Raw genomic sequence first — 16,754 nt, 5'->3', positions numbered from 1 at the left:
TTCCAAGGTTGCTGTGAATACTTATCAGCATCCACACCTTTTATTACGGGATGTACGCCAGGTATTTGCTCTATACGACTGTTCTGCTCTTTCAATTGTTTCTGCAAAGTTAGTACCAAACTTTGTAAATCTGAGTTATTAGGCGTACATGACCTTCCATCGCGAGATTCATTGGGAACTCCTCCACCACCATAGTTATCGAGCCCCGAGCGTGGATTTTCTAAAGTCGTCGTATTGGCTTGTGGAGGAGTTTGTGGCGCGTTCGGCAATGCCCTAACAAAGGCTTGAAGATCATTGCTCGTGTGCTCTGCAATAAATTGCTTTAAAACATCTTATTCTATGATTTGTTCATCCCTTTGTTGATCATTAGCGTGTGATGTGGATCTCTCAGGTGATCCTTTACGGGACTGTCGAGGGGATTCTGTTGGAGAGTGATGTGGTGATGTTCCCTCTTGTGGGTTAAGTTGGTTATTGTCTTTACTAGTTGACATAACTGGTTGTGAGAAAGAAGAATTTGGGAAGTAAAAATATTATCAGGTTCCCAGTAACGGAACCAATTTATTTAACCAAAAAATAGGATTTTCAGTCAAAGCCTATATTTAGAAGAAATCAGGTTACTGATAACGAAATGATACTTTACTTCCCCATCAATCCGTTTGAAAAGAGAAATAAAAATAACAATATAAATTAGCAAAAAGAAATAAGGAATGACAGTTGATCCCTCAAATTAAGTAGAAGGCTTTGGTAAAACAAGAAATTGTAAGTATATTTTAGTAATGCTTGGAACTTGTCTTTACAAACGAGATTCTCTATCATTATATAGGAATGTCTAATCATAACGTTTTTCCTATTTATAATAAATTCATTATGAGCATTAATGGTATTGATTGCTCGTTATTATTGATAACCATAACTGACGCGTTCGTAGCTATAAATGTCTTATAACGATTCTGATTCCCTTTCCTTATTTATTATTGGTTCATGAATCTTTTCTCCTTTTTGGCCTTGATTCATTCCGTCCGCGTCTCTTCTTTGATAGCTGTTTAGGCTCGGTAATCTGTTCTTTACTATCTCGTGGGTGTTTGATCCGTATCTTCCTTGCATTCTTAATTTCACTAATTGAGTATGCGAGTTGTCACTTCACCATTGTTCCACGTGTCATGCGCTCAGTAAGGTTCCACGTGTGACATCGTTTTTCATCTGTACACATACGATTAGGACACTATGTCACAAAGAAATATTTAAATATTTGAAGAAATATTTTTTCTCAAAAAATTGAAGGGTCGGTCCGCCCTAGCTGCGACCCTCTTAGGGCTGGGTTGGGCTAGCCATTTAAGGCCCATTTAGATGGTGGGCCAACCCACCCTAGCTCACCAAATTTAAAAGCCTACGAGGCTTGAATTGGGTCGGGCTAGGCTAGCCCGTTTTGACAGCTCCAGTGAAATAATAATAATCCAAGCAACCAAATCAGATTGCAACAATGGTGTGGAAAACCATCCATGTGACCTAATGATTTATAGCCTATTTGGCCAATCTTTTGAAAGGAAAAAATATATTTTTTCTCTCAAGAAGTATTTTTTTGAAAGCACTTTTGAGAAAAATATATTTTAAAATATTTTTTTACAGTAAAAAATAACAAATTATCGGTGTAAATAACTTACATCCGCATCCGCATTCATTCAAAAAAAAGAAGAAAAAGAAAATTCAATCAAGTCAAAAATGAGAGAAGCAAAAGTTATAGGGGCAGAAGAAAAAATAGGCAGCAAAATTCACTTATCTATTCAGATAAACTCACCTCACAACTCACATAACCAGTTACCAAGAAAGCAAACCTCGGATATGGCTTCAGCTTCTACGACTTGGAGCATGTCTTGTCTGAAATCTTCACTCCCTTCAATTCAACCAATTTCGAACTCTTCACTTCGATTCTCTTGTGGGCCATCCCCTTCTCGTCTCAGGATTTGCAAGCCCAAGTCCAGTTCTAGACTTCTTCACTCCTTTGTTGGTCTTGCTCCCCTCCATCAACTCTTGTCCCTTTCTTCTCCAGGTGCGTTGTTTATCACAATTATTCAGATATATATCCAAGTTTTTAAGTCCCATTTTTACCCTTTACTATAATTTTTTTTGAGTTTTATTCTAGTGGCAATCAATAAATTGCGGCATTGTCTGTTTGTTTGCTCCCATGGCATGTGAATGCACAAAAGTTTGTATATTTTTCGTGTAAGAAACTCAATCTATCTTCTTTTATGGCATGTAAATGCCCAAAAGTTTGCATCTTTTCATTTTGTGTGGAGTTGGAAAGCACCCCCCTTTGTGCATTCGAGCTATGGAATGGTACTAATTTGCATAAAAGATGGTTTTAAATTTTAATTGTCATTTTGTTTTTCATAATAATTGCGTGATATTGATAAGAGAACTCCTGATTAGCCTCTTATCTTGTAGTTCAGCTGATAATGCATTTCTACTGCTCGAGTTCTTGTTCTTGCGAAATGTTAATCTAGATGATTCTGGGAAAGGGGGTGTTTAAGTATAAAACAATTCAAATGTGGAATTTATGTATAACATCTATGAACTAGGTAGTGTAACATTGGTAAAAATGTTTTATGGATTTTGAGTTAGGTAAGGATGATAAAACTATGAACCGGTCGGTACCTATGTTGGTGGGAGGTAGTAGGTATCGGTGGATTTGTTGAGATGTGTGCTAGCTGGCCACCATTGTTATAGAAATCTTGATGATAGAACATCGCTTAAGATGGAAGTGGACAAGACTACGGTTGTTTCCTTTTCAAAGTTCACACCTAGCTCTCTTATCTACTGCTATTACTATTTTCGTTTATCCACACTCCTTGTCTCCCAGTCAATTTTGACGTCTAGGTGCTTTTTAGTTGGTCTAGACCATGCCCAATTTTGTCAAGAAGTCTGTGAACACCTTTTCCCTGTGGAAATTGCAGCATGTTTGTGCCTTTCCTTGTAATGTTGATTTAATTAATTTTTTGTTTTAGGATCTTTGATCAAATTTGCATAGAGTGTGATGTATGTCTGTTGTATCAATTCCAATTGTGCTACTAATTGTCTGCAAATAGTGGATCTTGTGATAATTGGGAGTATTATAGAAGAGGGTGGTTTGAGCGAACTGATAACACAATATATTGAGACTAGGTGGACATCATGTTGAGATCCAGCAAAAGATGTCTGAGGTTAGAAAATGTCTCAGCACTCATTTGTAAAATTAAGATAATGTGAATGTATAGAGAAAATTCTGGTTACAGTTGAACTTGGAAAATTGCTTATTATGTTGATTCTGTTCTTACTTTAATAAAACAAAGTTGATTCTACTATTTCAATTCTTGGACTTAAAGTTGTATTGCTCAATCATTAGCAGACTTTAAATTTATATTGTAGATTCAACAAGTTTTGAGCATTCATTCACCGTGATTGATAATGGCGGCCGAGTTTTTGCCATGAGACACGGAAGGAAGGTACCCAAACTGAATAGACCTCCTGACCAGCGTCGGGCACTTTTGAGAGGTCTCACGACTCAACTCCTCAAGCACGGGCGTATAAAGACCACTAAAGCGAGGGCCAGGGCAGTTAGAAAATATGTTGACAAAATGATCACAATGGCAAAGGATGGCTCTCTTCATAAGAGAAGGCAAGCCCTTGGATTCATCTATGAGAAGCAGATAGTGCACGCGTTGTTTGCTGAAGTCCCAGAAAGATATGGGGAGAGGAACGGAGGATACACTAGGATAATAAGAACTCTACCAAGGCGAGGAGATAATGCACCAATGGCATACATCGAGCTTGTCTAGCAACCGAACATTCATTTTGAAGGTTCTTTCTTGTTTGTTCTGAATTTTTTTATGTGAATTAAGAGATTTTTGTTAGTTCCGCCAATTATTCAATCCCAATTTCCTGTATGCCATTCCATTTTAACTTGCAGTTCTACTCTGCTTATTTTGGTTGGTCACCTTTGATCTGTTTCATGCATTTAGTTGTTGACTACTGCATATTATATCAAATATTGTTGTTCTCATGGAAATTGCCAACAGTCGAATATGTTAGTGTAACAATTTTTTTACTCTATCAGTGTATAGAAGTGAAACTCAACCAACAAACGTGTAAAAGAAAGGAACAGAACGGGTGGATAAATTAGCCAATATTGCAAGATGAAACTCAGTGTTATAACATTTAGGACTGCTTACAACAACAACAACAACAACCCAGTAAAATCCCACAAGCGGTGTTTGGGGAGAGTATTGTGTACGCAAACCTTACCCCGGAGGAGTAGAGGGGTTGTTTCCGATAGACCATCGGCTCAAGAAGACGAAAGTAGATAATAGATCAGTAGTAACAACAACAGAGACCAGAAAGACAATACCAGCATCCTAAGAACCAGAAAATAGATGGAAAAAGCAATAACAATAACCAGTAACAATGGGGTACTATGAAAACGGAAAAATAGTATGAACACCACATGAACCACTAGCAGTCTAAGACAAAACACTATCGGACTCCCAATACGAAGTAGAGAAACGCTCAACTACCTCCTAAATTTAAACCCTAATGCTCGACCTCCACACCTTACTATCAAGAGCCATGTCCTCGGAAAGCTGAAGTCGCGCTATGTCTTGCCTCATCACCTCTCCCCAATACAAAAATAAGTTGAAGGCTGCAATATCTGCCTGAGAGAAGAGTTTCATCAGTCCTGTTTAATGTCTTTAAGGAAAGGAATTGGTAGTTTCTGAAGAACTTTCTCATCTAATTGACTGTATTGTCTTCTGAGCTCTTTTATTGCCATTTCTCCATAGGCATCTACTTGATCATCATACTTCTCATAGAAAAATGGTACAGTCAACAGCACGACAAATACTGTCCAAAAAATGAACAATTGGTTATCTTGGTAAATCACTATTGACAAATGATGTAAAAATTGCAGAGATGATTTCAACTGCCTAATGTGAGATGACAGTTGAATCTGTTATCTATCATTAGAAATACTAAAAATGCGAAAGATTACTGCTCTTCGAGAGGAACTTTTTAGGCTAATTATAGATTGGAACACAGAGGGATAAAAATGCTTTCAGCAACCGGATTTATAGCCTGTTTGGCCAAGCTTCTAAAATCAGCTTATTTTAAGAAGTGTTTTTTTTAAGGCCAAATATATAGACGGCCCCTTAAAGTTGGTTCCAAATTCTATGTTAACCCCTTAACTTAGTCTGTTTTCTATTAAACATTTAATCTTAACATAAACTGTGCCTATTAGACACAAATGCTGAGGTGGCAAAGTGAGTGTATCACACTTCTTTTTGAGAGCGTGGATACAAAATATTGAGTATCAATTGAAGATTAGGCTATAATTTTTCTTCCATCTCCTTTATCTGGCTTCTCTGGAGATATCACCCCACCACGCCACCTCCATAGCCACTGTCTTCATCACCACCTCATTCTCACCTCCACCGTTTTGGCCAATTCCTCCGCATATACTTTCACAGCATAAGCACTTCCATCTCCCACCGAACTATCACTGTGAAAATCACTTCGAACTCCACCACCTCTCCACCATTAGAAACAAAACTTCACATCATAATATCAAAACTCCACAGCTTCTTCAAACAATTCCAGACTAGATACACCCAAATTCGCAATTTCAAGTTGGTTATTTATAAATTTCTCATTAAAGAAGAAATCAAAACACCAACATAATAATACCCCGATGAAATTGAAAAGGAAAAAATAAAAATAACAGAGGATAAAGAATTGAAATAGAGGATAAATTTCTTCAAGGGTTGGCGTCTTATTTTGGGACAAAAAAGGTTCTTGGGAAGTTCCACCGGAAAAGTAGTCAGTAAGACTCCATTAATGGAGTATGATCATGGCTTTAAAACAAATGACAGTGATGGGCTTTCGCCCGAGGAACCAGAGGGGTCAACGACACCGGTGTGGAACTTCACCTACTGTCGTTCTCTTAGACAAATAATAGAAAAAATGGTTAAAAGAGAGAGTTTACTGGTGAGAGAGAGTTGACAGAGAAAGGGGCAGAGTGATGATTGGGAGAGGTTCATTTATAGAAGAAGACGATGGGAGAGGCAAGGTGGAGAAGGAAAAAAGTTTTGGGGGTACATTGTTAATATATTATTTGGGTTAAATACAGAGGCGGATCCAGGATTTAATTCCTATGGGTTCAATTTTAAAATTTATAACATTGAACCCATTATATTTTTAAAGTTATGGGTTCAGATCTACTACTTTTACAATTTTAATGAATTTTTACATACAATTTTTTACTCCGCGTCGAAAGTTATGGGTTCAGTTGAACCCGTACGTTATATACTACATCCGCCTCTGGTTAAATACATGTGTTGTTATTTGATTTGTTTTTTTGCCACGTCATCGCGTTTGATTTCACGCTGTTACTTTTGTCTACGAGTGGTTAGACGATGGCCTAATTGGCACAATTTATGTTGGGATTAAGTGTTTAATAGGAAACAATTTAAGTTGAGGTGTCAAAATAGAATTTGGAGTCAACTTTAAGGGGCTCTCTATGTATTTGGCCTTTTTTTAAAGTGCTTTTCTCAAAAATACTTTTAGTGAGAAGCAATTTGTGTTTAGCTAAATAATTTAAAAAGCACTTCTGAGCAGCAATTAGTGTTTGGCCAAGTTTTTAAAAAGTGCTTCTAAGTGTATTTTTCTCAAAAGTGCATTTCAGAAAAAGTGTTATTGGGGAGAATTTATTTTTTTCTGCTTCTCCAAAACTGCTTCTGCTTCTACTCAAAATTACTTTTTTTTCTTCTAAAATCTTGGCCAAACACTTCAACTTTGAAAAAAATATTTTAAAAAACAATTATTTTCAGCATTCAAGAAGCTTGGCCAAATAGGCTATTAACCTATATACTTTTAACACTATATTTTAACATGTTATAGCAAGTTACATGCCTTATTTTCCAGTTTATTAATCTCACTTATTATGGGACGGCTACATGTACTTATTTTTTAGGTGACCTAATAGTTAGTGCAAGTAAAAACTCAACATGGAGATGCCCATATTGAAAGATAAGAAAAACAGGTAATACAATGACCAAACCACTGCATTTCCACCTATATTGCACGGACTTTCCATAATGCTGCCGCATCAGTGTTGGATCCTCTAAAAATACACTATTTTTGGAGAATCCAATACGCACCCGGTGACATTTTTGGAGAGCCCGAGCAACATATATTTCCGCACACCAGAGAGGAAATTTCATAAGTTAGGCATCTGCAACCAACAAAAACATCAAATGAAAGTGTATAGAGAACTTACTGATGTATACAAGGGTCAGAAGATTGAACCACCTTCCAACAATGGAAATAATCCACAAGCCAAAAATTGCCTGCAGATGGACATATAATCATATGAACTTGTCACAATAGAATGAAACTTCAAGAGTAAGGTAAAATTAACAAAGCTCAGGGTGTGGGAAATTGGTACATAAAGAAACTTCTTCAAATCATTTCCAGATGCTACTTCCCGAAAAATACCAAATGCACAGGTAAATTGATCCCTCAGCAGGAGAGCCACTTGCGTCCACAGTTCCTCTGGCAATTCAATCTTTGGAAACTCTATTAAACTCCTGCCACGAAATTTAGTTTTGCTGTAATATTTAAGCATAAGACTCTTAAGTTATATACATCATCAATGTAAATAATTATATTTATACTATCAGGTCACTCAAAGAATATGTACAAGTAAACCTCATTAAAATGTAGGGCTTGACTAACGCTGCTCTAGCACAAGCGTGAGTAGCTCTAGGTGCCACTGCACGTGCTGTAGGTTGGGATCTAGCCTTGCCCCTGCCCCTACCCTTTGTAGCGGCTACATCCTAGGGCTCTGGCTCCGGATCCTGCTCAATTACGACTGAATATGGGGGCCGCAGGCCAACCAGCTTCGCTGGAGACAATGACGTCGGCGGCAGTTGTCACGAACCAAAATTTCACGTAGTCGTGATGGCTCATGCCATAGTGACCTGCCACGACCGACTTCGTGCCATTGACATAGGCATGCCACGGGAATTTTTAATCTTGAAAATAAGGCAGGTTATCTGCTACAACGGGTAACGGTGACCTGATAGTGTAAAAAGTTCTTTCTTTGACGATGTATTTAACTTAAACTCGTTAATTGGGAGGCAATTGAAAAACTGAAAGTAGCAGCATAATATATACAAAGTGATACAGTCAAACCTCTCTATAACAACTTTGTTTGTTCTGAATATTTTTTATTGTTATAGCGAAGTGCTGTTATAGAGAATATATATTATAACATAACATGAAAATTGATTCCGAAAAAGCTTGGCTTTTATAGTGAAGTGTTGTTATATAGGGATGTTATAGAGAGATCTGACTGTAGTTGTAATTAGGCAAAAGGGAAGTGAACTAACTTGTTAACAAAGAGGGAGAGATTGGACCAAAAGAACAAGATGGCCAAGGAAACTATGAGAGAATGGCAAATAAAAGTGAGCAAATGATAACCAATCCACTCGAACAGAAACCATATGACAGTGGCACCAGCAAACAATCCTCCTGATATCTGCTTGTTCCTCCACAGTAAAACATCAGCCACTGACCCATTCAATTTCAGAAACAGTATTAGTTAGTCAGTTACCTATTAATGAAGAGTTTAAAGCCCGAATGGTCCCTTAAGTTTGGTGACATGTGTATTTTCGTCCTTATATTATAGTACTTGGAGCACATATGATCCTTTAAGTTTCCAAAAATTGAGCACTTTAAATCTCCTCTAGTTACGTGAAAGACACATTGTTTTTTCCATTATAAGTAGGGATCTTTACACAAATAGCTATATTCACCGTTTACTTTATTTAGCCATATAAACAGATTATACATTAATTATACACGATTATACACATATAATACATGAACTACGCATATATTATACATCCACCGGCTATTTTTAGTTTAAGCGGTTGGGTGGGGCGCTATTTGAGTTAATTCTTCTTATAAGTATAGTAGCCGAGGTGGTTATTATGTTCGTCAGTTTAGCAAAAAAAGCGTGTAAGTTGACAAATTAAACTTGAAGGATCATATCTGCTAGCTCAAGATAATATAAATAGGAGAAAAACAGACTGTACTCTCAAACTTTAAGGGGCCATTTAAATTAAACACTAAATAATGGACATGATCTAACAAGAATACAAGTTTCGGAAACGTACGTTTGCCACCACCTAGAGCAGCGTGAAGAGATTTATGACGGCCAAAGAGGTGAAACTTCTTGTGTACAGGGTGTCTAAAGTCATTTTCATCTGTTGAGGATGATGACGAAGAAGAATCATTGCTAGCAACGGCCTTTTGCTTATTCTCCATATAAGATTCTGAAACCATTTCCTCCACGAAACAACGACAAGAAAAAAAAAAAGTTCAATGGACATGCATGCAAATATGCATGCACGGTTATCCAAGTAAATCGAATCCAAAATTTAAAGTTTGTGAGTCTAAATGACTAATCATATGTACACTTTTTTTTTTTTTAACATATGACATATACGTTGAACTAATTAAAAACAATGATGTTTAGTTGAACCCACAAAAGCTGTTGTAGATTCAAAACTCCAAGCAAAGTACCCATAGAAAAAAAAGGTCAATGGACATGCATGTAAAGTATCCAAGTAAGGTGAATCAAGATTTAAAGTCAATGAGTCTAGAATAAGTGTGATCTAATTATATGTACATAAGCAATAGTATTCAGTTGAACCACCAAAAATTATCATAAATTCAAACTCCAAGTACCCATACAGAAAAGTAAAAACAATCATTCTTACTGTGTACGAAGTGACAACAATTGGGTCCGTGAATCTTGATTGATTTGCCCCTTTTTTGATATTATGTGTTTTTGTTCGTTCTACTTTACTATAACAGTTTTAGATCTGCCGATCGCTTTTGTTGCGATGAAAAGTACTGAAGATTTAATTCGGTTTTCTCCTTCGTTTGTTGTTCTTTCTCTATCTACCATACAACAGTGTAACAGGTTAGCTATTCAACTCTTGTTATTAGACTGTTGCTGAATCATTCAAAGAGCCTAACTAACTGAGAGCCACAGGGTGCTTCAAAATCGCACGATAACATACGTAATCCATCTTTTCCGCAAGACTCTGTGAACTCCCTCTTTCCTAGAATTGTAATACTTATTTGAAGGGAAAAATCGAAGATTACAATTTTGTTAGGTAAAAACTTATCCCATCACGCCCCTAGGGATGCGGCCCTTCCCTGGTCCTTGCAAGAATGCGGGATGCTTTGTACCAATGTTGAAGTCGAGAATTTTGCAAAGGGTGTTCAACGTTCAATATATATCTATTACAAATTAAAATAATCTTTAACTTACATTCATAATATAATTTTCTATATACTTAGTGTAATTTTCTGATGAAGGGTAGTATACCTTCATTCTATGTGGCTACGTCGCTGCTTTATATACCGGGCTGCCTTGAAAAATTTACCCTATCCGGTGAACAATCTCTTATGTAAACTTATGTATTATAGCTTAAATGTCTAAATTGGTGATTGTAATTGATTATTTGATGATGCTTACAACAATCTCTACATGGCTGGATAATGCCGAAATATTGAGAAATTCATTGTTTATATATTTGATAGCTAATCTAATAACAACGTATTGGAAATATATAAATGTTTTACCAAATATGCTTTATTATACTAATTAAACTTAATTCCCGGCTAGGAATCAACTACCCGCTGGCATTTAAAACTGATCTTTTAACGTGATAAAATTGATTTGATCATATACCAAGAATATTGAGAGAGAAAACCTGTCTCTGACACCATCGCCATAAAAAAACATTAAAAGAGGAAAGCAAGTTATCCAGTTTTACATTTAACTCGATACATGTATTTACTAGCATTACGAAAGACTGCCATGATCGAGTTCTTTAGTATACTGTGATAAAATTGATGTGACTTGCATTTATTTACCGAAAAAATGTAAAAATATGTAGAATCACATAAGATCAAACTCACTATTCTTTTTATATTTTGCACCAAACTTATATATAGCTACATTGTTACATAAATGCGCACAATAAAAACTAATTGAAAATTAGCATCCAACCTCCACTCTTTTTTTAAAAAAAAATTATTACATCGGGGGAGGGGATGGAGAAATGTGAAGAAAATGTTAAGCTATTGATAAGGTTTGAACCCTCCACCTCAATTGTGAAAGAAAGAAAGCTCACCAAGTGAGCTAACCCTCGCTCCCACCCGAGCTCCATTTGATCACAACTTCCTCATTGATAGATACACACCATTTCCAGGCTCAATAAGCAAATTCAGAGCCGGAGAGTGAATATACTTTGGGGAAAGAGAGAAAGAAAATTTGGTCAAAATTAATGAAATGAGTATTTTAAGTTCCATCATAGCCAAATTTTGTCCCAAACACACCCTTGGTCCAACACCAAAAGGCATATAAACATGTGGAAATTTACATGCACCTTTAATTCCATTTGCAAATCTTTCTGGATTAAATTCGTAAGAATCTGTTCCCCATATTTTTGGATCAGTGTGTAATTTTGTCACTATTGTCCAAAGATTGACCCCCTTAGGCACATTAATACCTCCAAATTTAATTTCCTTTAAGGCTTCCCTTGATACCACTGCTACTGGTGGATAAAGACGCAATGATTCGGTAATAGCCATTGTTAACTGCAAAATCAAGTTACATACTAACATGTGTTAATCAATAATAATGCGGCTTATTTAATTTCAACATTAATTAGAAGGATAAAAATAGGTTTTGGAGTAATTAAGACAGGTTAATTTTACGGGTACATAAATAGTCATGAACTGAAATTCTATTGCAGAAACGTCACAAAACCAAATATATTAACCACAAAAAAAAAAACAACAATTGTTCCTATATTTTGCATAAAATGAAATCGCCAAAAATTCGTCAACCTGGAGCCGAAAATGCCATTTATAAGTTTTGTTACCGGATTGATAAATTTCTAAATATTTTATTTTATGCGTAATATAGTTACCATTGATGTATTTCTTTAATTATGAAATATAGTTTTGAATTTTTTTTGCAAAGAACTTTTAATTCAATGATCATTTATGAAACTAACTCTTATAAGTAGCTAGGGGCGGATTTTACCACGTAATTTATGGTTCACATGAATTCCCCCCCACACCCCATATATTTATGAATTAAATATTTTATTATGAACTCAGATATTATTATATATTAATTTGAGATTAAGAAATTCATAAACTTCAAATCTTAAATCCGTCTACGTAAATACCTGTTTCATCTTTCGAATCATGTCAGCATCAGGAATTCGACCCTTACAAATTTGTAGGACCTCAGCACGAATACGTTGTTGCCAATTTGGATTTGCAGCTAAAAGCATGAGACACCATGTAGCTGCAACAGCAGTGGTCTCATAACCAGCCAAGTAAATGTTTTTGCAGTTATCAACTATGAAATGATCAATTAATGTATCATTGCTAATTAGTTTACTGTCTCTGGCTCCTTCAATAACCATTTGTAGTAAATCTTTTTCGGATCCAGCTTCCCTTCTTTCCTTCACTATTTTCAAGATTAATTCTTTGATTTCTTTCTCTAAGGCCCATGTCTTCCTGTTGTTCTTGGTAGGAAGATACCTGTTCCATCCAAGAAAGGAGCTTGAATTAAAATAAAAATAAAAAAAGGCAATAAGTCCCCGCTATGCGCTGGGTCCAGGGAAGGGCCGGATCACAAGAGTCTATTTTACGCAGTCTTACCCTGTATTTCTGCAAGAGGTTGTTTCCACATCTCGAACCCGTGATCTCCTAGTCAATTTATATAGATGTGGCAAAATCAATTCATTTTTAATTACCCGCTGAATTCGTCCAAGTTTAAAATACATACTGGGTTATGATCTGTTTGTTAATTTCACCCAGGAGTTGATCAGAAATAACTAGTCAAACTATTGGGTCAAAACGGATTAGTTTAACCCCGGGGTCAAAACCTAACACATTTTTCTTCAAAAAGCAAATATAAAGAGAGCGGAGGTTGTTGGGCGGGTTGGGTTATGACTCATGTTTTATCCATCTTGATCTAAGAAAATATTGAATAGAGTGGATCATGACCAACTTATTAATTTGACATGTTTTGGCTTGCCCAAGTTTGACTTAACCCGTCCATTTGTGACCTCTAATGCTATAAAAATTGTTCATGCCTCAAATTTTCAATATCATCACTATACATATGAAAATTTGAATTGAAATAACTTAAATGGAGCGGCACTACCAATGAAGATTCGTATGACCTCAACTTGCTTTAACTTGAGGTGTAGTTGTATGTACGGTCAGTCTCTCTATAACAGTCTTATTTGTTTTGAATTTTTTTGATTGTTATAGCGAAATGTTGTTATATAGAACATATATTATAACATATAGCATGAAAATTTCATAAAAAGTTTGGCTTTTATAGGAATGGATATTATATAGTGAAACTGTTATAGAGAAGTGAACCTTATGCCTGGAATTCCAATAGAGAGGACTCTTTTGGAAGCAGCTTCCTGGAGAGCTCTGAGCTTAAAAAAGATCTCTTCTCCTTTGGAAAAATTGCTTCCAAAACATGCTTTAGAAATTACATCTCCAGAAAAACTTCTCATGTCCGGATCAATTTTGATATCAGCATTCTCACCTTGAGCTTCTACTTGATTATTCCATGAACTCAACAATGTTAATGCAGAATCTTGTATTAAATTTATCATTCCCTGCACAACTCAAAATGGCATGAATATCAATAACTTCGTCGACAAATATAGAGTTGAATCGCCTGCTACAACGTGTTAAAATTGCCGTTACACTATGAATTATGGGTGACAAACGGGCGGGACGGGTCGATTATAGGCGGGTCAACACGGGTAATACAAAAACGGATAAATTATCTAACCCGATCCAAATTTAATACGGATAGAAAATGAGTTAACCGGCAAAATCATATTATCCATGGTCTTTTGAATATGATCAATTTTGGGAGAATTACTAGTATCTCAAACTTGAGGAACCCCTAATTTGAGTCTTTATAAATGTAAAAGTTAAATCCATTAGTTATCCATTTTCTAATTGGATAATACGGTTCTTATCTATATTTGACCTGTTTTAAAAAATTCATTATTTAACCCATTTTTAGTGGATAATATGGATAAATAACTGTTTTTTGTATCCATTTTGCCACCACTACTATGTATCCACATAATTTAAATACTTTTTACCTTAACTTTTTCCAAATATAACTCAGGAGCAAGAATCTTTCTTTGATGTGCCCAAAAAGGTCCATTTGAAGTTACGATTCCATTGCCTAGCAAAGAACCCCTCTCTTTAGCTTGATAGGTTGGCTTACCCAAGTCAAGGGATGTGCAAGTAGTGATCTCTCTTACCATTTCTGGTTGTGTCACATGCATTATTAGTGTGTTGCCAAGAGAAAACATGAATACATCACCTGCTCAATGCTCAGCCATAAAAATTAAAATTAGAAAAAGAAAAAAAAAAAACAAGAGCAAAATCATGATTACAAAACAATAATTCCTGATATAGCAGAGAATCAAGAAAGTTGTGTTTTCAAGAACACCATATTGAAGACATGATTAAATAAATATAAGTGTGTTTTCTCTTACGATTTAAACTTCCACGTGAGACAAAGGCGAAGCCAGGAATTTCTCCGAGGGTATTTAAACTTGAAGGAAGTGAAAACATTTCCCCGACAAACTGTGTTCCATATAAATTACATACCTCTAAAACTTAATATTTTATCTATATACGCAGCGTAATATTTTGACGAAGGGTGGTTCGCCCCTTAAGTGAGATGGTCACATAATTCAGTATGACACATAGCAGACAGGGTCTTCATCCATTATCAAAAAGAAATTTTACTGTGTCATAGGCATGTCGAAGACACAATTAACTAAATAAAAGTGTTTTATGTCTAATAGTTTAAACTTTCATATGAAATCGCCGTAATTTTATATGGCGCTAGTGCTTACAAAGGTTTTAGTCACAAATCTCACCACCAAGTTATAAAAAAGAATCGGTTCTTATACGAGGAGCATGTTGAAGATATAATTAAGTAAACGGAAATCTCTCGTTTCCACCGGCTTAAAAATTTAGAGGAGGTGGGATTACATAATTTAACATACCGTATTGTTTCTGCCATTGATCAAAGAAGGGCAGAAGAGCTGCTCCACAGTTATGGGAGTCTAAATCTCCATTGAAGGCAGCTGTTGCAGCTGCCTTACGTGACTTTTTAATATCCAATATGTTTCCAAGAAGAAAAGTTGGCTGAGGTCCAAATATCCCCTGATTTCTGAGAGCTGGTCGGAGTTTGCTTGGCTTTGTTAAAAGGGAACTGTAAAAATGAAAAACCAACCCAAATAAACACACTAATGCAACTAATAACAACATTTTTGGATTTATATTGGCTCAATCAGTTCTCTTGTTTGTTTGGTTTTCGTGTTCTGTTTTAGTTGTGTTTTGGAGGAGTACTATGTGCTGGTTGTTTGCCTTATCTTTAGTTAGGAAGCTCTTTATATGGAAATAATATGGAAAAATATGCTAGAAGCCAAACCCCATAGACTAGGAAAAAATTAATTGGTTTGTGCTTCTACTACCGTCAGAGTCAAAACAAAAAGAAAGAAAAAAAACATGGATAAGTGGTTGCTTAAGAATCAACCATGGGCCCTCTACACTTAAAAAAGGTATTTGAGAATGAAAGAAACTCTCAATAGGGAACATTTTTTCAAACTCTTGGTAGGAAGTGATTTTTTTTTAATGGGTTTTATATGACGCGAATGTAAATTCATTAGTCGAGTGTGATGGAATGGATGATGATTCTTTTACTCTTATTCAGAGATCTCGGTTTCGCGCATTTGATAATGGAGGAACCCTTAGTAGAGAGTGCTTCCCTTTAGTTGGTATATGAATTGGTCGGGCTAAAGCGTACCAGTCTACCAGATACCATATGGTTATTTTAATTTTAATTTTTTTTTAAAGGGATTAATCGTGAGACACAATTCTATTTTCTTTTCTTTTTTTTTCTCTTGCTATTTTCAACTTAAAAATTAGAAAAACGGTTCGAAATGTGACAAAGAAAAGGGAAGAAACCACTTGGAGACAGTGTGATATGTTAGTGTGTGCTTTGGAAAAGAAAAAAAGGTTAGTGCGGCCAAATCTAAATCAAAATAAGATGGCCAAATCGTAATGGGAATCAATGGTATAATACCTGTCTAGACCTCATTGTCTTAAAAATCCGGCATAGTCATTACTCATTACATAAAATGACTTTGTCTTAAATATTTAGGTGAATTAATAGAAAGAAAAAAATTGGACAATCCCCACTTAGCCTGTGGTTTGAATCAAGTTAGTTTCCACTTAACTTACACTCCTAAGAGGTGCTATTAAGCTTAACCAATATTATTGTGCACTTGAATAATTAGGACCTTTCAGTTAATTACAAGTCCATCAAGTAGGCACTTAACACTAGCACAGTTTGGGTTTGGATCTAACGATTTTGAACATTTAACTAATTAGGTGGGGCTTTTCCTTTATAGGTGAAATTTGCGTCGTGATTGGGGTGTCTTTGATATGACAGAAGTCATTTTTCAGAAAAATATTTCGCATAGACGAAGTCATTTTTTAGTATTTAGTTGACAGAAATTATTTTCGAAAAATAAAAAATTTCACTCATAGACCAAACACCCAAAAAA

At 35.7% G+C, this 16,754-nt stretch overlaps 3 protein-coding genes across 4 annotated transcripts; 1 reads left to right on the top strand and 2 right to left on the bottom strand.

The window, feature by feature from the left end:
- Nucleotides 1-1,726: 1,726 nt before the first annotated feature.
- On the top strand, nt 1,727-4,042 carry LOC104121056 (large ribosomal subunit protein bL17c). The gene is made up of 2 exons (XM_009632951.4): nt 1,727-2,047; nt 3,403-4,042. The coding sequence occupies exons 1-2, from the start codon at nt 1,840-1,842 to the stop codon at nt 3,810-3,812; spliced, it is 618 nt and encodes a 205-aa protein (XP_009631246.1). The 5' UTR covers nt 1,727-1,839; the 3' UTR covers nt 3,813-4,042.
- A 361-nt stretch (nt 4,043-4,403) lies between these two features.
- LOC104121055 (reticulon-like protein B2) lies at nt 4,404-10,194 on the bottom strand. Of its 2 annotated transcripts, none has more exons than XM_033652776.2 (6): nt 9,813-10,194; nt 9,207-9,365; nt 8,418-8,598; nt 7,472-7,613; nt 7,304-7,373; nt 4,404-4,872 (listed from the first exon to the last, which is right to left on the bottom strand). In XM_033652776.2, the coding sequence occupies exons 2-6, from the start codon at nt 9,355-9,357 to the stop codon at nt 4,703-4,705; spliced, it is 714 nt and encodes a 237-aa protein (XP_033508667.1). In that variant the 5' UTR covers nt 9,358-9,365; nt 9,813-10,194; the 3' UTR covers nt 4,404-4,702. The 2 variants fall into 2 exon arrangements, with proteins under 2 accessions (XP_033508667.1, XP_009631244.1); XM_009632949.4 differs by having other exon boundaries at nt 9,207-9,378; nt 9,813-10,192.
- Nucleotides 10,195-11,010: 816 nt separating this feature from the next.
- Nucleotides 11,011-15,661, bottom strand: LOC138891407 (cytochrome P450 714C2-like). The gene is made up of 5 exons (XM_070177934.1): nt 15,189-15,661; nt 14,268-14,494; nt 13,519-13,766; nt 12,306-12,666; nt 11,011-11,706 (listed from the first exon to the last, which is right to left on the bottom strand). The coding sequence occupies exons 1-5, from the start codon at nt 15,451-15,453 to the stop codon at nt 11,281-11,283; spliced, it is 1,527 nt and encodes a 508-aa protein (XP_070034035.1). The 5' UTR covers nt 15,454-15,661; the 3' UTR covers nt 11,011-11,280.
- Between the last annotated feature and the right edge of the window lie 1,093 nt (nt 15,662-16,754).

Source organism: Nicotiana tomentosiformis, chromosome 6, assembly GCF_000390325.3.
Source record: "Nicotiana tomentosiformis chromosome 6, ASM39032v3, whole genome shotgun sequence".
Classification (NCBI taxonomy): Eukaryota; Viridiplantae; Streptophyta; class Magnoliopsida; order Solanales; family Solanaceae; genus Nicotiana; species Nicotiana tomentosiformis.
The sequence above is the reverse complement of the archived record's forward strand: the minus strand, read 5'-3'. Positions and strand labels throughout refer to the sequence as shown.